The sequence below is a fragment of the Myripristis murdjan genome, chromosome 18, assembly GCF_902150065.1.
Source record: "Myripristis murdjan chromosome 18, fMyrMur1.1, whole genome shotgun sequence".
In the NCBI taxonomy this organism is placed as follows: Eukaryota; Metazoa; Chordata; class Actinopteri; order Holocentriformes; family Holocentridae; genus Myripristis; species Myripristis murdjan.
The window spans coordinates 15121131-15143035 of NC_043997.1; the positions used below are offsets into that span (position 1 = coordinate 15121131).

The 21905-nt window shown below is 43.6% G+C and overlaps 1 protein-coding gene across 1 annotated transcript; it reads right to left on the reverse strand.

Annotated features, from left to right (window-relative positions):
- Position 1: 1 nt before the first annotated feature.
- arhgef15b (Rho guanine nucleotide exchange factor 15b) lies at positions 2 to 20431 on the reverse strand. Its single transcript, XM_030076789.1, has 15 exons — positions 20133 to 20431; positions 11808 to 12341; positions 7472 to 8485; positions 7251 to 7305; positions 6979 to 7037; positions 6224 to 6659; positions 5743 to 5895; positions 5124 to 5253; positions 4534 to 4608; positions 4006 to 4098; positions 3611 to 3765; positions 2552 to 2710; positions 1816 to 1901; positions 1562 to 1666; positions 2 to 1136 (listed from the first exon to the last, which is right to left on the reverse strand). The coding sequence occupies exons 2-15, from the start codon at positions 12238 to 12240 to the stop codon at positions 967 to 969; spliced, it is 3123 nt and encodes a 1040-aa protein (XP_029932649.1). The 5' UTR covers positions 12241 to 12341; positions 20133 to 20431; the 3' UTR covers positions 2 to 966.
- Between the last annotated feature and the right edge of the window lie 1474 nt (positions 20432 to 21905).

A 21905-nucleotide genomic window follows, 5' to 3' on the forward strand; every position in this document is an offset into this window, starting at 1 on the left:
CCATTATGAAGGACACAATCCCTCTCCCACCAACATTTACAGATAGCATTTACAGTACAACCACCAAGACTCCCAGGCTTCATACTGACAAACTACAGGGGGTAGTATTATGCTACAATGACTTAGTAGAAGTATGAGCATACAGTTCTCCCAAATACTGAGCACACTGTGTGACTTGTAAAACCGATGGATCTTGTGAAATTTGTGCAAAGGCACTTCCTGAAGATTGTAAGAAGGATAGTCTTCAGGTGAAGTAGGAAAATTTCCTGTTTAAATTCCAAAAAATCTTTCAGTTTGTTTTTTAAATGTACATGCGTCATATTGAACATTTGTTTACTTTGTTGTTCTACCTGACAGGTTCCCAGACAGGAATTACACGATTAACCTGGGTTTGCATGAGTGTTGAGATATAGACACGAGTAGTCAGTTTGAAGTGAGGTGTATGTGGAATCAGCTGACTGGAACGGCATTCCTGGTATTTGTTCATTCAGGTAGGGCAGTGGCTAAAAATTACTGGAATTTAAATTATCAATTCCACAGCAGCGCCTGGGATAGGGTTTCTATATAGGACTCCATTCTCATAAAACACATTCATTCTACAGCAATAACGCAAACATGCCACTTGCACTTTCTCACTGATTTGATGCATACATGCACATACACAGTTTTAATTTAAATGATCCACAGCAATGTAATCCACGACATAGTGTCCCAGTGGAGTAAATAAGGTTGCAGTTGGTCAGTTGTTTTCTAGGTCCCTTATGTTCAGTGACATTTCATCACCACACCCCCTTTCACTTCTGGTTCCTACTGAAACTGCCGTATCAAGCCATAAGCTTTCTGAATGATCTTTGTACAAATGTTGCTCTGAAGGCACTCACTGTCTTCTCAAGAGCTTTTTTGTCCGTAAGTATTCTGGCCAGGCCGACCAGGCAGCATTTTGTAAACATCTTCAGTCCAGGGGCTCTAAGACAGGGTGCGGACCTTGGTGTTGGCGATGTTGCTTGCAGCTTGAATGACTCTGTAGCGCTCTCGAAGGTTGCGCCGCCTTACATGCTCGTTTGTGATCTCTAGAACATTCCCTATGGGGAACCAGCCCTTCTGACCATCAGATAGACGGACCCCCTCGTACCAGCCTAGGGAACACAGGAGAAATGGGAGGAGAGGGAGACAGAGTGGGGAGGAGACATGAGGGAGAAAGATGAGGGGAAACAAAGGGGAAGATCGGAGGTTTCTGTACAGTTCATGCAAAAGAATTGATACAAATCAATAAACTGCTAAGGTGGAGGGTTGAGGATTGAAAGAAGCAATTATAAGGATCAGGGTGTACAAACAAGCAGAGTTTAAGAAGAAGAGTATGTTAAATATTACCACAGTCATTTCAGTACATTGAAACAACAACAGAAAACCTGACTCCTGTGAAAACAAAAAAATCCTAACTGTGCTGTTTCATTTTAAATTAGGGATACCTGCTTCTCTCTGTAGCGCGAACTAATGTTAATCCTACAAATAAACAACAATCAACCCCGAGGCTTCGGCTTCCTTCCTCCCATATTCTTACCCTCATTGGTTTTGCGTATGACGTTGATGATCTCAGTGGGTTCCAGGGTGAGCTCATCTGCCTGCTGGGCAATGTACTGGTCCACACACTGCACCTGGGGACAATCTGACACACACACACACACACACACACACACACACACACACACACACAGAGCCATAAGAAACTATCACCTGTGGAAGATAAAAATGAATTCATCTACATGCACTCTACATGTATCCATGTACAGCATTTGTGTGTTTGTGTGTTCTTACCCCAGTCCTCATAAATCACCTCATCTTCCTCTTTGTCTGGGTTGGCAGGGCTAGGGAAAGCCGCAATCCACCTGTGCATGTCTGACCTATTGACCGAGATGGACAAGCAGGCATTGTATTCATAGCACACCTCACAACATCTGAAGCTGCAGCATCACATTGCTGTGTACCCTTGCTTGACCTGTAAATCCTGTTTTTCTTTACATCTCCCTTGGCTATATTTAGTTCATATGAAAAAGTAAAGAGTATCAGGGGTCCTGGAATAAGGAGGCCTCTCAGATCTCATGACCTGTTAAATCACATGATGTGTGTTCTCAATCTCTTTTGTTACCTCTTTTTCTTTCATTTTACTGATTTGATTGATGGTTTTTATGTTCTTTGATTTCATTTTATTTATTCGCTTACACTTCATGACTTTTTGTCTTACCTCATGCAGTAAAACACTTTGTAACATATGTTTTGGAAAATGCTATCATTGTTTGGCATTGTCCATGTAAGCATATATGGTTTACAGAGAGTGGATCAGACCAGTAAGTATTCCAAGTTGTGCCAAAAACATGTTCAATTTATGAGACCTGGCAACAATACACAAAGGACTTTCACTATTTGTATGTAAACGTGCCAATAGCTATATTTGTGCGCACACACACACACACACACACACACACACACACACACACACACACACACACACACACACACACACACTCGCACACGCGCGTGCGGGTGCACTCACTGGGAGGGGGCTTTGAGCAGCCTCTCCATCATGCGTCCCTGGTGGTTTTCCAGCATGGTGAGGTTGAAGCAGTGTTCGTAGGGGCTGGCACCCTCCTCCAATGGTTGCACCTGCACCAGAGAGCGATGGGCGTGGTCTAGCACCACAAAACGTTCCCCACTGTTCAAAGAAATGAGGGCAATTTGTTGCCTCTGTTTAAATTACAGTTAGAGATTCATGCATCATGTAAATCTCCCCCTTGACAAATTATACAGACTGAGTTTTTTCTTACTGATGTTATCTACAAAAAAAAAGCGACAACACTTTGTTATCTGTGCTTTCCATGTTACAGTAATAGTAGTATTATTATATAGCTGTATGGTAGAAAAAAGCAGAAGAGAGCTGCATTTTCTCTGTATGAAGAAATTTCAAGTTTCTTTATGCTCTCAAAGGAGAGATACATCATCTTTTCAAAGAAATCACATAAAATATATTCATTGTAGAGGGCTCTGTTGTACAGTGCTATTCATGATGTTTAGATATGTTTTCTATGTTTTCTGTTATTTATTTGTATTTTTGTCCATTGTCCTTGTGGAATACTGGAGAGCTGCCATCTTCAACATATAACTAAGTCCAGTTGACCTGATTTAATTTCCTTGAGATGCATATGACCTGGACAAATATGCATAGCCATCTTCTATACTTTTGCTTTCATAGTATGGTTTCTACGCTACTTCCTTCAGTGTTTGAGGAAGTTCTAAGTCACCCTATTATCAATTACATTTTTATAGAAGTGTGACTGGGGATGTGGTCAGTTGCCTTGTCCTCTACTTGACAACACTCCATGAGGAGAGAAATCTGAACAACTGTGCTCCCAACCGACTTTCAAGATGAGTGTCTGTAAACTTCTTTTTGTCTACAACATCCAACAGACCATCAGGCAGACCTTTCATACTCTGCCTGATCTGCTTTTTTGACTGCATTAAGTGAAGTGCATTTTGTATTGCAGATGTGGCAGCCTCCTTGATTTTTTTTTTTTTATCAGTTTTCTTACAGAAATACTGATCGATTTCAACTAACCCCTTCTTGGCGGCGATAATGAGCAGATCGTTGAAGAGGAAGAGATGGACGGAATTGAACTTGGCCCTCATGTTGAAGAGCGTTCCTCCTTTGGACATTTCCTGGAGCTCTCCTTTCTTCTCCAGATATCGTGACTGAGAGATGATGGGGACGGCCTGCAGAGAGAGAAGAAGAGGAAATGAAATGACAAGGAAAACTAACGAGGGCTTAAGAAATAAATTTAAATAGAGAAAGGGAAACAGAAAGAAAAGGGTTGGATTGAAAGGAGGAGAAGAGAGAAGAAGCATGTAGATGTGATCCACAGAATTGTGTGTCCAAAACAGAAACCCTGTAAGATGTATTAAAAAAACACATACCTGCATATGGATAAAGGGCTGTTGTGTGTGTGAGCTCACCTTGAGCTTGTCAAACTCCAGTGTTTTAGAGAGATGGATCAACTCCTCCACTTGCTTCATTTTCCCCACCTGTGTGTTACACTCCTCAATGATCTGTGTGTTGTCATTGTGAGAGCATGAAAGAGAGAAAATGAGACATAAAAAGCATGAAATTATAAAATACAAAACTTCACAAGAATTGAGAGGTTTTTCTTTTCACACAGGAAACATCATCCTCATATGCTCTTTTGTTACATAAAAAATGTCTTTTAACAGCAGGATCACTTTCATTCCTTTGACAAAATACCTTTTCTCCCTGTTTGAATGACATTTGCAACAAAATCTCTGTCTCTCACTGCCATTGTCCCGGCTGACAACGATGACTCACTGGCTAACTCTGAAGCTCATTCAATAGGAAATCCTCTACTTAGACAATGGACGAAGCTGGTGACGTTTCTTTTCAGAGGCATGCGGAGTGATTCAGACTAAAATGATCTAGATGTGTTGGCAGAATGAAGAGTGGCGGGGTGAAGGGTGGGGGTGTTTTACCTTAGACACCGAGTCCAAGGCCTTGGATGCTGTCTGCTCCTCTTTTGTCCCCTCCTTTGTTCGTTTCAGGATGTTCTGGAACGACAAACAACCACTTTCTATTTATGCACACCAGCAAACAGAGTCAGGATACATTTTTTCCGATAAAAAGCAAACAAGGTCACCAGGGCAAGGCATAATTTGCTCATGTGTTTGCTTATATGTCAAAAGATAGTGTCTTAAGTGAGTGGCGAGGATTATGCTGGAATGAGGACATTCCACAAAGCAACGCACTGTGATGAAACTAAATGCCTTTCAATGGCATCTAGGAGGAAACAACAAGGATGGGTCAGTTATGCAAGTCTGTTGCTAGGGTATAATGACTGTGCTGTGGCAATTTGTTGCTCATTTGAAAAAAACTTGTTGAGAATGCTAATTGTCTTGCAGTCACATTTGAATTCCCTTCCTGTGACTCTAAGCCTCCATGCGTTTGCCTAACGGGAAGAGACAAACCAGCACCTTCTTCAAACTGAAGTGGACTAGATTTTTTCATTTAACCTAGCATCACGTCTGTGGTAGAAGTTGACTATGTTTCCCATGATGCCTCTCACCTCAATGAGCATCTTGATGCGCGTGATGCGCTGGAAGGGCAGCAGCAGGAAGGACACGAAGGGCAGGCGCTGGCACTGAGGTGACTCTTGGAGACGTGTGATGACCGCAGCAAATTGGGCATTGTTCCTCCTGTGGGCAGACACACACACACACACACACACACACACACACACACACACACACATGTACACGTACACATGTACAGATAAGTGACCTTTAGTACTGTAATGCCCTCATGTTTGTGCAATAAAAGAATGAAACTGTACAAGAAAATTCATAGGACTGCATTTGTTGAGCTGTTTTTTGTCATCTCTCTCTATCCTGCAGACTATTCCACCTTCCTCTCTGCCATATTGTTTTGTTAGTCAGCCATATTTGATGATGAGAACAGCATATGCAGGCGGCAGGTTCTTCCAAATTCCCTGGCTCTGACTCAGTGCTGAGAAATATTTAGCTTTGAAAATCTGTTAAATTTGAAAACAAATGGGAAAAAAATTTTAAATGATTTTTTTTTTTTCTTGTGGCAAAAGCAAAAGAAGAGCAAAGCAGCCTGCCGTGCTCCAATCTGAGAAAGCATTAATGTGAACCAGAAGGTGAAGACAATGTGCTGTTTGTTACATGAGAGCAGTGTAAGTCTTCTCCTGGTAGATCTGGTTGCGGACGTAGTCGATGTAGGCGGGGAAGTTGTGCTGAGCATGGTAGTGGATGATGTCACAGATGTCGGAGAAGACTAGGCTCTCGTCCATGCGGTCCTCCAGGTCCTTTAAGAACCTGCGGGATCAGACAATGTTAGAAAACTATCAAAGTCATCTCTTTCTCTCTCAAAACCGATTCGTTGCTTCCTGGTAGCAGCATCTCAAATCCTAAAGAATTACAAGACCATGCCTTGGTGCTGCATTATTTGACCAGAAGCTAAATGACCCTCCAGTTCTTTCCTATTCCCTCCAAGTATTTCCTTGTATTTTGTCTTTCTTTGTCTGTCTTTCTCTCATTAAGTGACCCCATGGCAAGTCAAGTTATAAACAATCCCCTTATATCTTTTTTCTTCCTTCCAGCTATTTCCTCCCCAACTGAATCTCTCTTTTGTCGTGGTTCTCACCTTTCGCTGACCTCGCGGACCCTAAGGATGTTAGAGAAAAGGGTTTTCCTGTCCCTGATGATCAGCGTCTCCTCCAGGTCCCGGCTCTCCAGGAAGTGTTCAGTCAGAACGCGCAGAGATCGAAGGTAGGACGCCTCTGAGGTCAGCACCTCAAACATGCTCTCCTGGTACTTGCAGTCGTCAGGGCTTAGCTGGTCCAGAACCCCACTGTCCCGCACAGCTGGGAGGTCCTGCCACAGGGTGCTCTGGCCTGGTTGGGGTACAGGACTGCTCCTGGGTGCCCCATTACTCATGCCAGTCCCTGTCCCAGTCCCAGATCTACGGGCAGTCCAGTCCATAGAGTAGTCGGCACTTGTTTTGCTGATGTTTCGGCAGACTGTCTGGCGTCGGATCTCCTTGGTGATGACGGTGGCACGGTACGTCTGGTACAGCGGCTCTGAAAGGAAAGAGGTCACAGAAAGGTCAAAGTCTGATCTTTTACAGAGATATGGAAATATAGGCAGTGGCTAAAAACATGTAAGAACATTTATAGGTACATAACAATTCCCTCCAGTATGTAACAAGTAAAAATGTCATTGCCCATGAAAGGTGCAGGTACCTTTTCGCCAACTGGCTAAAAGCCCAAAATATACTCACTAGTAGGGCTGGGCGACATGGCTGTATGACATATCTGCCAGTAGCCTGATTCCACAAAAGATACTTATTGTCTGTTTTTGTTTTGTTACGCTCATGTCACAGGTGTCAGACAGCCTTACCATCCTGAAGCCTGGACTCCCAGCTGAATGATGCCTTTCTGGGTGGAGTGACCTGGTGCCTGAGACAGGAAGGAAGGGAAGAGGAGAAGAGGGTCAGTCAGGAGGATATGGAAAAAAACAGTCAGTGTGAACGATGGAAATCATGGAAACGATGGAGAAGGTGAATGTCTGACAGTCAAAAAAAGATCTACGCTGATGTAAAAAGGGAAGCAAGAGGGAGCAGGGGGTTGAGGAGCTGTAGATGTGCAGGATGTGGAGGAGCGGTAACTCACTGCTGTTCCTTTACATCCTCTTTCTCTCCTTCAGTGTTTGCATTCCCCTCTTCCTCTACAAAGATGCAGAAATGATGGGAGTATATCTTTCAATTATATGCAATTTTTAAAAAATCCTATCAAAGATAAATTGAATAAAACAATCAGATTGCATGCAATTTATTTTCTGCATCATTCATTGTTAAATACAAGAAAGATAAAATAGCTTTGTCAGTACCAACCTTTAAACTCTACAAGGGACTGCATTGAGGTTGCTCTGGGTCTCCTGGGCTCTGTCTTGGGGGGTGAAGGGGGGGTTTTGTGGGGCAGGTGTGGGCTGACAGGGGGCGGTGGCGCTGCTCGCACCGGAGTCAGGGTACTGGTGCTGGAGCTGTTGGGAGATGAGGGCCGCAAGGAGCGCCACTCTTCCGCTGTGGGCTGCGGGAGAGGGATGCCACCTCGGTGCACCGGTGTGAGGTTCCGGGTGTTTTTGCTGCTGTCCTGAGCCATGGGCATCCGAGGCGGGATGGCAGGCGGCACATCATCCACACATGAAATAGGATCAGGATCTGTTTGAAACTCTGATGTGGGGTCGGAGGTGCTAGAAGACATTTTAGCCCTACGGACTGGTTTTCGCACCCTGATGAGAGGGATATCCAGTTCCTGACACAGAGGTCTGGTGGGAGCCGTGGTGTTTTTGGGTGTGGGATTGATCGCAGGTAGTGTGAGCTCGTAAATGTCTTCATCTTCATTTAAGGGAGGTATGGGATGGGTCGGTGGGGACTGGGACTGAGCCCGTTTGGGGGGAATGGGAGGAGAATGACAGCGTCCAGGGGAGAGGGAGGTGATAAGGGCATGCGGCCCTGGGTCCGACAACCTCCTCTGATTCTCTGCGAGGACAACATCCAAAACATGGTGGATATTCGCTTTCTGCTGTTTCACGATGGAGTCCTCACCATCCTCACCAAAAGAGGTCACGCTCCTTTCTGCCTCATCTTCTGCCTTGCTCTCTCCTTCCCCAACTCTCTCCTCTTCCTCCTCCTCCCAGTCCACCTCAAATTCATAAATGTCATCATCATCCTCACCATCTTCCACATCCACAGGTACCCAGACCAGTTTCATGCCAGGGTACTCGAGGTGACACACACAGCTGCAGTTTGGGTCACAGGTAGGACTGACAGGTGCGTCTGGACTGTGCTCTACTTCCAGTTCCCCTCCTCCTGTCAGTGGAAGCTCCACCTCCTTTCCATCTGGTGCTGTGTGAAAGAGAAAAATACAAAAAGATATTTTACCATTTACCCCTTTTTCACTCTATCCATTCAGATGGTCTCTGTGTGATTTGACAAGGTTTCTAGTCAGTTTCTGTTACAGCCTTGCCTGTCTCCCTTCACCACAAAACAGTGGGGTGGGACAGGCTCAAACTGTCTAAATTTCTGTGAAAAAGACGAATACCAGCAAACTGTATCTTTGTATCCTGAATAGAGACTGGTCTTTTTGCAAATAGTTCACGACAAAAGCCTTCACCCCTAAGGCCTGTTGATTATACAGGGTATGTGTTACTGTTTTTGGAAAGAGCTGTTGCTGGTGAACTTTTCAGATGTAAATTTTTGACAGTTCGGCCTCCCAACACCCATCCAGCAACACTGTATAAACATAAACTGGATGGATAATCTGGATGGATAACCTACTCTGGGAGGTTGTATAGATGTATAGATATAGATATATAGATATATATATGGAGAGAGAGAGAGAGAGAGAGAGAGAGAGAGAGAGAGAGAGAGAGAGAAAGAAAGATTCTATATATTGGTCAACTGTTTCTTTAACTCCTGATTATTTCTGAAAGGGGAAGAAAACACTTTAAAAGAAGAAGCAAATCACAAACAATACAGGGAATAATGACATGCAAATCAGCCGCTTAAAGTCACTAAAATGAATCTCTGAATAACATCCCCCGTGTTGCCTTTAAACCAATACACCAAGAGAGAATCACTGTCAGCCAGAGGAAAAACACCTCAAACCCTCCATCTAAAGTGATCAGTGTGAAAGGGCTGTTTCCTGCATGTGTGTCCCCAGATAGGGCAGCTCCGTATCATTAAGACCCCCTCCTCTCCCCCAGTCAGCTCTTGTCATAACATTAGGCTCTACGTGGCACACACCAAACTGTCAAGTCAGCAGTTCATCACTATGCAAATGCAGCACATCTGCAGCGCATGAGTGGTGTCTTCAAATATTCATGAAAAGTTTGGATCGCTGCATGGGAAACTCGTCTGATCTTTCCAAAAGGAAATGGAACAGAGTGAGATAGAGAGAGAGTAGAGAGAGACTCTGTGTGAGTGAGAGAGAGAGGGAGGGAGGGAGAGAGAGAGAGAGAGAGAGAGAGAGAGAGAGAGAGAGAGAGAGAGAGAGAGAGAGAGAGGAATGACAAACAGGATGATGGTTAACTAGGTTGATGACTACTCATATGAGAAAAGAAGAAATTCTTAATTGAGCGTTCAATAGCATAGTTTTGGTTTCATTGTTTATTGATAAAGAACCAGCTCATCCAGACTATCCTGGCCCTTGTAACCATGGACAGGAAACAAGAACAATGAACTGACATGAGGAGGAACAAACAAATATCTAAACAAACAAGTAACCAATTTCTTCTGCTGATTCACTTCTGCTCAAAATTTTCAAAATTTTGCAAGACTACATTTGAACACATCATAATAACATAACAATTTATCTTTGCCTGATACTCATTTTTACTGAATAGACCCTGTTCCAACTTGGACTCGGATATTGATCGTCATTCCTCTTCAGTCCTGACATTTAAGCTGACTTGGATCCGAAGATGCAAGTCCCTGGTGTCGGTGGTCAGTTTGCGTGTCACTTTCATCTGCAACAGTGTCTTTGTTTAACCTCTCTTAATAGTGCAACATGTTTTTCTGGCTTGATGGAGGAATGGCCAGTACCACAAGAATATTTTATTTTTCTCACAGCTCTTGTTCGTCAGTCAACAAAGGGAACAGCCAGTGATTGCTAACAGTAACAGCAAGAGAGGGGACACTCTGTTGTAGTAAGCCCTGGTAGTGGAACACCCTGGTTGTAGCCATTATAGTAGTACAGTCAATCCAATTTGTCACATTCTAAGTGACAGGCATAATAATAATGATAATAAAACCCTCAAAAATCCCCTTTCATCCTGAAGGTGTCCCACGGAGGATATTTGTCTACCCCTTACACATTTTTTTCATTGACGGGACATTAGTCTCCAGCTCTGGACAAAAATGGGTGGATAAATACTGGCTACTGCCAAAGGCGCATGTCATCTTATTGGCCAATAGGCCGATGGCAGTCAACAAAGCCAATATTGGCTGACTCTGATACCAATATTCCACCGATAAATTGGTGCATGTCTAGTTTTTATGCTAAAAAAGCAAAATAAAAAACAGCTTCAGACAATGTATTGTCATCTGAGGTTTTTGGAGGGTCTGTTATGGATATCAATATTATCCACCATCTTTTCATTCTGCAGGGAATTCATACTGCTGTCGCTTCCTGCACAAACATTACTCACTTGCATGCCAGTCACACCCACACCCTCTCTCTCTCTCTCTCTCTCTCTCTCTGTGTGTGTGTGTGTGTGTGTGTGTGTGTCTCTCTCTCTCTCTCCCTCTCACACACACAGCAATGTTTTCCTTACACAGGTGAGCAGCTTACTGACAGAACCTGTTTATCGCCGTCAGGGCGGATCAGCCAGCAGCATCACATCTGTCTCAACACAACAAATCACTGTCTGCACTGCAGTCTTTCAGTTTCAAACTCTAACTTTCAACCTAATCAGTGCTCACATTCTCATATGCTCATACATGCACACACTTTTGTCATTTATTCTTCGAGTACATCTTTATATCCCAGTTTCTGTCAATTAAAACAATCTTCCTAATCTAGGACTAAACTAAATGCATTTCTAAAATGCCTCAGCCTACATTTAGTTTCACTGGTGGTCATGTAGGAGATGGGCTTAACAGATGTGACAGTGAAAAATGGTACACAGAGGAGGAATTATGATTTATGTACTATATTCTGATGTACCATCATATTTGTCCCATTGACTGCACTCAGCGATTTCTGATGACAACAACCTGTTAACAGCTACAAATGGCTGCAAGAGATTAAGTGTAAAATTTGAACTTCAGTACAAACCAGCATTAAATTTCAGTCTTCAACAACTAGAAATGATGAGACATAACATCAGAACAGCACACACCATGGTCATGTTTACAAATGTGGCCAGCTTGTGCTGCTTTCTACCAAAGGAAACTGATATTAGAGAGGCAAAAGATGGAGTACTCTTTAGCTGCTATTTAGAAGACACTTGAACAACAGTTCATCACTTCTTGTGGGAGGAGAAGTGACAGTAGAAGGTCATTTGGTCAAGTATTTTTTCATAAAACTATTGCCTTGTGCATCTGCTAACCCAGGCTTATTTACTGTGTCCTTGTTGAGGTCTGAGGTGACATTATGATTAACAATTACTGGTAAATGTTATTTGATTGATCAATTATTTATCTGACAAAGGAAAGGCCACTGTACCTGATCGTCCCCCTTCAACACTGATGCCATTGTCCTCCTCTCCTCCCACAATTTCCATCTGCTTCTGCAGGATGCGGCTCTTCTTCAGAGGCAGCTGCGGTGCCTGGTCTCCCGCCTTCTGGATCGGCAGACTGGAGCGGGCCGGTTTAGGCTTAATCGTAGGTGCCCTTTTGAACTGCTTAATTTTCTTAGATCCTGTGGTGCCATTACTGGATTGTTCTCCCGCTGCAGTTAGTACAGTCTCCTTTTTGGTAAACTTGTCCACAATACTTTTGACTTTCCCGCCAGAGACGCGGCTTGTGCTGCCTCTGTCTCCCAGAGGAGATGGGTCGACTTGGGGTGAGGGTTTTGGCGGGATCTGGGGTCTAGATTTGGACTCGGGTTTGATGGGTAAGGGGGATGCAGGGCGTATAGGTGCGTCTGGAAGAGACATGATAGCTGGGGTCTTTTATTACAATATGCTTCAGTCCCCACCCTGACCAATCAAAGGCCAGGCCTGGATGGCAAAGGTCAGCATGGACATGTCATCCTCACCTGATGAGTAAAGAGAGAGGAAAAGAAAGTTTAAAAACAGGTCTGATATATTTATGACCGTTCTCTGTAGCTGTAATAAACTTATACAACAAGGCAATACACCCTATAGCAGATTAGACTTTGAACTGTGTGCTGCGTCTGCACTACAAATCTCTTACTGGAAGATATCCAAGTAACATTAACTTTGCACCGCAAAGAGTCCACTCCTCCCTGATGAGAGCAATTCCGGAAAATAAATCATACAAGGAATTACATGAAACCAGCTGACTCACTGATGGAAATCCAAGGACTTGATAACTGTTTATTACACCCCGAGTAAGCAGTAAAACCTATGGAAAACCCAATTCCGAACAGTGAACTTGAGACTTCTTCTATTGTGAGGTTCACTGCAATCTCTGTGTAACTCCTTAAATTACTTTATGATTCATTGATTTCTTAGAGCACAGAGACATGACGTCATTCATTCATTTGGTGATTTAAAGGCTGCTATTTGTATCAGTATCACAATATGGATTGCAATCGAAGATCACTTTTCCATTTCAGAGAATAATGAAAAAGCTTGTGGCTTTGAGTGCTCAACAGAACGCTAGCTCTAATGATACAATTTTATGTTGTGTTGTCGGTGTGAAAGGACATAGTAGAGCAGCAACTGAAAATTGCTATACTACTGTAGTACATTGTTCATGTGATGTATTACTGCACTTTGTTACACCAATTGAGTAAAATCAATAGTTAACTACAGCCTCACTACAAAGGTAAACTCAAACACACTCTATCCTCTATAAATTCCACTCTAAACTCTACACTCTATAAATTCCAAGATGGCGCGGACGAGTCCAGACGCCGTCGTGACTGCTCCGCGTAGACTGTGCTTTTTGTTTGTTACTTTCTTAGCTTTCTTTAGTTCTTTGACCTCTCTTTCTACTGGCTTAATTACCTACGACCACAGCACACTATTGAACATTGCTACCAGGTCTAATTACCTTTTTTCTGAAGTTTTACACGAGAGCTCCACCTGGCCGAAGGAGATCCTGCGGGACGCGGAGTGTAACCAGGGGAAAAAGCCTCCGAGGAGAAGCAGGAAAAAACACCGAGGGAAACGTGCCGGGGTCAGAAACAGGCTGCGAGCACGAGCACACCATCCTCCTCTTCCCAGTATCCTGCTGGCTAACGTCCAATCCATGGATAACAAGCTGGACGACATCAGGGCCCGGGTCCGGTTCCAGCGGGACATGAGGGACTGCAACATCCTTTGTTTCACGGAGACATGGCTCACGCCGGAGGTGCCGGACCACGCCGTTCGCCCAGCAGAAACATTCACAGTGTTTCGCATGGACAGAACGAAGGACTCCGGTAAATCTAAAGGTGGTGGAGTGTGTTTCCTAACCAACAACAACTGGTGTGATCCAAGGAATGTTTCTGTTCTGTCGCGCTCTTGCTCACCGGACCTCGAACATCTGGCAATCCTCTGTCGCCCTTTCTATCTGCCCCGGGAGTTCTCTGCGGTCATCGTCTTTGCCGTTTATATTCCACCACAGGCGGACACGGACACTGCTCTCAATACTCTGCATGACACCATTAACAAACACAACGCTAAACACCCGGACGCAGCCCTCATCGTGACCGGTGACTTCAACAAGGCGAACCTAAAAAAGGTTATGCCCAACTTTTTCCAACACGTCACATGTCCCACGAGAGGTGACAACATTTTGGATCACTGTTATACCCCATTCAAGAACGGATACAAAGCCATATCACTGCCGGCTTTTGGTAAGGCTGACCACGACGCCATTTTCCTCTTACCAAAATATAAACAAAGGCTAAAACAGGAAGCCCCGGTATCGCGAGAGGTCAGACGCTGGTCCGCCCAATCAGAGGCCACACTACAGGACGCGCTGAGTGACGTAGACTGGGACATGTTTCGGGCGAGCTCGGATGACGTTAATGAGTTTACGGAAGTGGCTACATGCTTTATATCCAAGCTGTTAGATGATGCCATTCCTATGGTGACTGTGAAGGTTTTCCCTAATCAGAAACCGTGGGTGGATAAGTCTATCCGCGAGGCTCTGAAAGCACGTACCGCTGCCTATAACGAGGGACTCGTCACCGGAGACATGTCACCGTACAAAGCGGCAGCCTACACGCTCAGGAAAGCGGTGAAAGCGGCTAAGAGGCGATACAGGGATACGGTGGAGGAACAACTGTGCGACCGCGACAGCAGACGCATGTGGCAAGGACTGCGGACGATTACGGACTATACAGGACGAGTGAACACCTCGGCTGTGGTGGACTCCTCACTGGCGGAAGAGTTAAACACCTTCTTCGCTCGCTTTGAGGCTGGCGGCGCTCGCGCTAGCGCTGTGGCTAACGCGATCGAGGCAGGCGGCCTGACCGGTGAGGAGGACCGCCCACTCTCGCTCTCGGAGCACGACGTCAGGAGAGCTCTGAGGCGAGTGAACAGCAGGAAGGCAGCCGGCCCAGACGGCATCCCCGGGCGGCTGCTAAAATCCTGCGCTAACCAGCTAGCTCCGGTGTTCACCACCATCTTCAATCTGTCCCTGGCCCACTCTGTCGTCCCCACCTGCCTAAAAAAGTCCACCATCATCCCTGTGCCCAAAAAGACCAACCCAGCCGGTCTAAATGACTTCCGCCCTGTAGCTCTGACCTCCGTGGTGATGAAGTGCTTTGAGAGACTCATCAAAGACTTCATCTGCTCATCACTGCCGGACTCCCTGGACCCCCTTCAGTTCGCCTATCGCCCCAATAGGAGTACTGATGATGCCATCACCCATGTCCTCCACTCCACCCTCTCCCACCTGGACACCGGTAAGGGGAATTATGTGCGTCTGCTGTTTATTGATTACAGCTCAGCATTTAACACCATAGTTCCCCACAGACTGGTCACCAAGCTCAGGGACCTGGGGCTGAGTCCCTCACTCTGCTCCTGGGTTCAGAGCTTCCTGACTGGCAGACCACAGGTGGTGAAGGTTGGAGCCCACACCTCCAGCTCCCGTACCCTCAACACTGGTGCCCCCCAAGGCTGCGTACTGAGCCCTCTGCTATACTCCCTGTACACCTATGACTGCACAGCTACACACCAATCCAACATCATTGTGAAATTCGCGGATGACACAGTGGTGGTAGGCCTGATCTCCAACAACAACGAGACGGCCTATCTGGAGGAGGTGGAGCTGCTGTCTTCTTGGTGTAAGGACAACAACCTTGACCTGAATGTTGACAAGACCAAGGAGGTGGTGGTCGACTTCAGGCGAGAGAAGCAGAGGATCCACTATGCACCGCTCAGGATCTATGGGACCCCGGTGGAGAGAGTAAGCAATTACAGGTACCTTGGGGTTCACATCTCTGAGGATCTGACATGGACTACACACACCACCACCCTGGTGAAGAAGGCTCGGCAGCGGTTGTACCACCTCAGGCGGCTGAGGAAATTTAAGATCTCCACCACGCTGCTGAAAACCTTCTACGCCGCTACAGTAGGGTCTGTGCTTTCTGTGAGCATCACTGCCTGGTACGGCAGCTGCAGCTCCCAGGACAGGAAGGCCCTGCACAGAGTGATCCGATGTGCTGAGCGCATCACCCGCACAGCACTGCCCTGCCTCCAGGACATCTACACCCAGCGGTGCAGGTCCAGGGCAAGTCGGATTTTAAAAGACACTCATCATCCCAACCACAGACTGTTCGAGTGGCTGCCCTCAGGCAAGCGGCTTCGCTCCATCAAAGCCCGGACTGAGAGGCTGAGAAGGAGCTTCTTTCCCCAGGCCACTCGGATTCTAAACACATAACACAAACTCTGTATATCAGTCCACAACACCCCCCACCCCCCTCCCACCACCACCTACAACTACACTACACCCTACATTACTGGCAGATTGCAACACGTAAAGACTGGAGGGGAAGGGGTGACTCCACAAGGCTGGATCAAGTCTGACAGCTCCTGTAACCCAGTACCGGGCATCAGGTTTATGTCACTTGGTCTCACGGTTTCACACTAACCCTGAACCTCCGGTGGAACGTGTTGTTCTTCAGGGTTTTGCAACTCAGTTCTTCTACTCATTTGTACTTACCCTCTACTTATTTGTACTTTTTGTACCTTTTGTATATTGTTGCAGATTGTACATAGTCGTTCATTGTATATAGGAATGTCATATATTCTATTTTATCTTTATTTCTATCTTATTTTCTTTTATTTTTTTATTATTATTACCGTTATTATTATTATTTGTATTTTTATTTTTATTTTATTTTATTTTTTTACTTGCACAGTGCCGGAGTTGTTGCAATTACATTTCACTGCTGCTGTACCTGTACATTCATGCATGTGACAAATAAACCTTGAATCTTGAATCTTGAATCTTGAATCCTGCCCAGTGTCTGACAGTGTCAATAGCTCTGAGCACCTTGTAGTCACGTGACCTGTCAGTCAGCATTTACATCCACATTTTCAAAGATTACATGGAATTTTTACAGCCATTCCTTACATATAGGAACATTTCACAATCAGGACTTTGGCAGCAGCAACAAAACAGACAATTTTTCGAGTGCTGTGTAAAAATGTGCATGTATAACACACACAGATACATCACATTTGTCATGCAAAATACAATCACTGAAAAAAGTCTGTATTCACAGCACCCTCGCCATTCAAATGAAGCAGTCAAAGGAGCAGTCAAGCCCTTTCTTTCAGTCAACATGCCTATAAAAAGGACTATAACGTCAATAATTTGAACTTCCATGCAGGCAGAGACCAAATGGACATGCTGCAGATTCTTCTTAGCATATGCTTATTTGATACGTGTGCAACAGCTGATGTAATACCAAACCAGAAGAGGGTTAGTCATTTTCTGACTCATATAGCAAACTGAGCAGATCCAGGAGGAGAGGCTATTGCATTGCTCAGTGAAACTCCTTGAGGAATTATATGAAGTGTAGCTGCATGCATTTGTGGTTGCACACACATAATAGGAACAAATATAAATCTGAATGGCTTTTATTATGGCATTAAGTGGTTATCAACTAAACATCCGTTCTTGAGCCTATTTTTTTTCAGAGGACATTGATGAAGTTGCTTTGTTGGCTTCATATCAATGATTTGATATCAAAACAGTAACTGTGTCAGGCGTGATCTTTTCCATGCATTTAGAATAGGATGAGAGTACAAATTTCAAACTAAATACTTTTAAAGGGGCATTACGCAAAATTGCAGAGGGCTGACTGAAGTGAGGACCCTGTGCACTCAACTGACAAATGTGGAATAATATATACGTAATACATAATATGATGGTTGAGACTACATAATTCTCATCATCGGGCCAACTTACTGATACCATTCCCCTTTTTCCACACACATATTCCACATTTTTAAGTCTAAATGGCCGTTCACTTCCACCGAACACCGTTGTCCCTTTAATTGTAAATTTGGAAGTGACAAAAAGTAGAAGCAGATTCTTCTCCTCATCTCTGCTGACTGAGCTTTCACTGAAAGGCTTCACAATCTGTCATTGATCATTTGTTCTTTGTAATGGATATCATTTAAGTACAACACTAAAGAAAAAATGTATTTAAATAAAGGTAAGATTACTGATGGTTAAGAAATGACTGTAATATGAATAAATGTAATTAGTAACTTCCACCTGTGCCAGGGTAGACTATAATTCTCAGCAGGCTAAAGAACAGACTTTATTAATAGCCTTCCCGTTATGGCTACTTTCTAAGTCAATACCACAGCCAGTAGCTGTGTGTGCTTCAGAGTTTGTCTGCTTGAAGAAACTGCACTGGCTAGTCAGACCAGTTTTCTAAGTATACTCCACAATACTGTGCAGCCACCAAACTGTTTCATGAGAGAGAAAGACGTGGTTTCGCATTTCAGCCTGACAGGAAAATGCTTATGGGTTTGACATACGGCTGTGTCTGAAATAACTACATGATGACAGACCATGATTACATATCACAAAAACTTCACATGGTGCTGTACAAAATGCCTTCCCGTATATTAGCACACGAACCATCTGTAAAATTACGTAGACGTATACAACTAATCAACAAAAAAAATCACAAAGAAAAATGATTCGATAAAGTAAAAAAAAACAAAAACAAAACAGAATATATGCAGGCTGGCTAAAAACATACTGTAATGTAGGCTACTGCAAATATGACATCACCAGAGGAGTGTATGCGTGTATGTGTGCATGTAGTCTAAGTCTTTCCAGGCTCAGCTTTGGCCCCTGGTTATTACCATTGTCTACAGCCTGACATATAAACCACTAAAAGTAGGGTGTACTCACTCACAAAGCACTTATCTTGGCAGAGGAAATAACACATCTCAGCTGTGTGTGTGTGTGTGTGTGTGTGTGTGTGGATGTGTGTGGATGTCTGCTTTATGGGAGAAAATGTGTCAGAGAGTACACTTAAGGTTACATTACCCCCCACTTTCTTTCAATCAGCAACCATCAACACGCCTTGCCCTGTTCTCTTGACCTGGTTAATTCAATAGCTACATCGTCCAGTCTGCTGGACACAGACACACACTGGGTCAGTGGGCCACTCATTCACAAATTATATGTCTCAATCAATGCAATGACCACCTCCTGCAGAGTCTGAGCAAATGCAATTGATATCAGATATAGTGTGATGATCCCTTAAATCTGAGAACAATGTAAGTGCTTAAAGAGGATGTCCATTATCACAATGCTCTCTCTCTCTCTTTCTGTCTCTCTCACTTTGTGTGTGTGTGTGTGTGTGTGTGTGTGTGTGTACAGTATGCCATCTGCTCTGAGTAATGGGTCAGTGTATCTAAATGGGTAAGGGGGCTTTAAGAGAGCTGCACTGTCTGTCAAGCAACAGCCATTTTACTTTATGTGATGTGTGAGTACTTAAACTCCACGCTGGCCAGGAAGAGAGGATGGAAAAGGAAGGTGTGTCGGGAAGGAAAACACACACACACACACACACACACACACACACACACACACACACACACACACACACACACACACACACACACACACAAGAAAATATAAGGCTATTTGGACTAGGTTTGGTTTTGGCGAAATCATAGAAAACGTAAAGTGATCACATCTATTTGAATGCAAATATCAAGTTAAGCAGCATATGGCATGCTTAGGCTTTTGCGAGATAGCAACGAAAAACTGTAAAAATGCACTTTGAATGTATAGTGTGCAGTCAATAAAAAAGCATAACCTACTGCACCCTACGAAAAATGAGTACGCTCTGCAAAAGAAGATTACACTACGAAACGGATATCCCAGCAAAAAATCATGCAACTATTGAACTCAACAGAAATGTACTAACATTACTGATAACATACAATCAATGGAATCGATTAAAATATAATATAAAATGACGTTATACAAACTATACATCACAAATACTGAGAGTGTTTATGGCTTTCCAGTACTTGCCTATCTTGCCTAATACCATTTGTAAAACGAGGAAGGTAAAGGTAAGGTAAAGGTTCAAATAAAATCACGGCAAATACTACAAGAGTACAATCGGAGGTAAGTAAGTAAGTAAGTAAGTAAGTATACATGTTATAATAAAACTCTATTCACTATTTAGTAGCCTAGGCTAACGTTTCCACACACAAGCTATTCGTGCCTGTAGAAATGCTAAAGTGTGTTTTTTTTCCACATGGGTACAGGTGCTTACAGAGTGTGTGTAATGACAAGCGACGCTGACCTGCTCAACTGCCAATAGTTTATATTACAGAAATAATCATTAAAATAAATAAAAAATACAGTTAAAGACACTCACCGTAATGCAAACAAACGTGACTGAAGTGAATGTAAACTCTCCGGTCAGACAGGTCTAGTGCTGGCAGTCCAACATCGTAGCTTTCGGTTAAAAACGTCCGGTAATAACAGCTCGAGCGCAGTGTAAACTTTTGGGGGGAAAAACGGTCGAGTGAAGCACGGTAAAATACACAAAAATACACAATTATCCACTATTTACAAAACAATGTATCAGTTTTCTTGAAGTGTTTCTTATTGTTTGTCGGACGAGCAATTGTTGTCTGTTGGAGCCGTCATCCCTTGTTGTCTCTTTGTTACAGCGTGAGTGGATGGGAGGCAGTGCAGCCCCCGGCTTCCCCATACTGTTAAGTGTGACACAACGACACACCCAGCTCCCAGTTTCAGCTTTCAAAATAAAACGCTCATCAAAAACCATACCTGTTGGCTACCAGCGTGTATGGGTTCAATAAACCTACGGTCCGGTTTGTATTGCGGTTTTTGAGTCACGATTTCGGCTTTAGTTCGGTTTGTTTTGTATATTAAGGAGAGAAAAAAACATCATCATTTACATTTTTTGTCTTATTTACAACAATAGTATTTTTTTTTTCATTCAGAGAATTAGGATAGTGATATGAACTCAACAAGCACTCTTTCAAAGGCCAAAGTGCTGCTTAGACTATTTAAAACGAACATGAACATGCTTTCTGGACATTCATTAATTCATCAACAAAGTTGTATGGCTCTTATTCAGTGGGTGCGTTTGCAACACTGCACGTTACATCTCCCAGTTTTTTGTTTTAAGTTGTTTTTTCAAGATTCAAAATTCATATTCGATACGTGGTTTTGATACGTTTTTTATTATATTGCCTTAGACTACAGTACACCTAGCTATCGATTCAAAATCTGTGTTACACCTGCTTTTTACACCTCTCATTAACTCCATCTATTGTGGGGCCAAGATCAAGACACCTTCTACAAATTTTTACAATCAATATGATTTTTTTTTTTTTTTTACACCATTAAGCCCTCTTAACCACCATTTGACTTATACAATGGAGTGTTGCATTTGTATCATGTATATTTAATAAAATGAATACATCGTCATGTTACATATCATGAATGTTGTCTGAATAACTACACACTTGAATAAAATAATTTTCCATAGTCGCCCTGGAGGTTCAAACATCACAAGTGAGAACTTTGTAGGGTGTTTGGTGTATTTGAACGGTTTTATACTGCCTCTAGTTTTGAAGTAATACGACTTTTATTTTGGAGTACAAAAACGCTTAACATCCGGTGTCGTCCGGCTACGCAGTGAATGGCTTGATGCAGCGTGGACTCCCCTCTCACCCTCCCTACTGCCCTCAACGCAACCTCTCATAAATATCTATGAAGGCTATAGACTATTTCCCCGGATGATATTCTACCTCCTATTCCTCAATAATTCGTCATTAAGGATGAGCCTATATTTTTTTAAAACTTGACAGCGGATATTTTACTTTGTGTATACGTGCTGTCCTGTGGTCGCCTGCAGCAAAGGCGCAGCTTGTCCCGGTAACACAGTCGCCACCTCAGTTTAACTAACCATTGCACAATCAAACGGAAAAAATTAATCGTTATCACAATTTGCTGTCACCCACCTGTATGAGACTGAAAGTTAAACAGGTTATCCCGGATTGTTATTGCAACCTGATCGTGATTAGTCATAGTTCTCCAACAATAAACTAATTTATGAGTCATGGCAGAAAACTTTATTATGGAGGGACTAGGGCGGTATGTATGTCACATTACTGCT

What these genes read in the sequence shown, in the direction of transcription:
- arhgef15b (XM_030076789.1), bottom strand. Translation starts at nt 12,240, where the DNA reads ATGTCTCTTCCAGACGCACCTATACGCCCTGCATCCCCCTTACCCATC. An exon ending in GGAGTCCAGGCTTCAGGATG is followed by an intron (nt 6,660 to 6,978) that starts GTAAGGCTGTCT and finishes CTTTCCTTTCAG; the next exon opens with AGCCGCTGTACCAGACGTAC. An exon ending in GTCCGCGAGGTCAGCGAAAG is followed by an intron (nt 5,896 to 6,223) that starts GTGAGAACCACG and finishes CTGATCCCGCAG; the next exon opens with GTTCTTAAAGGACCTGGAGG.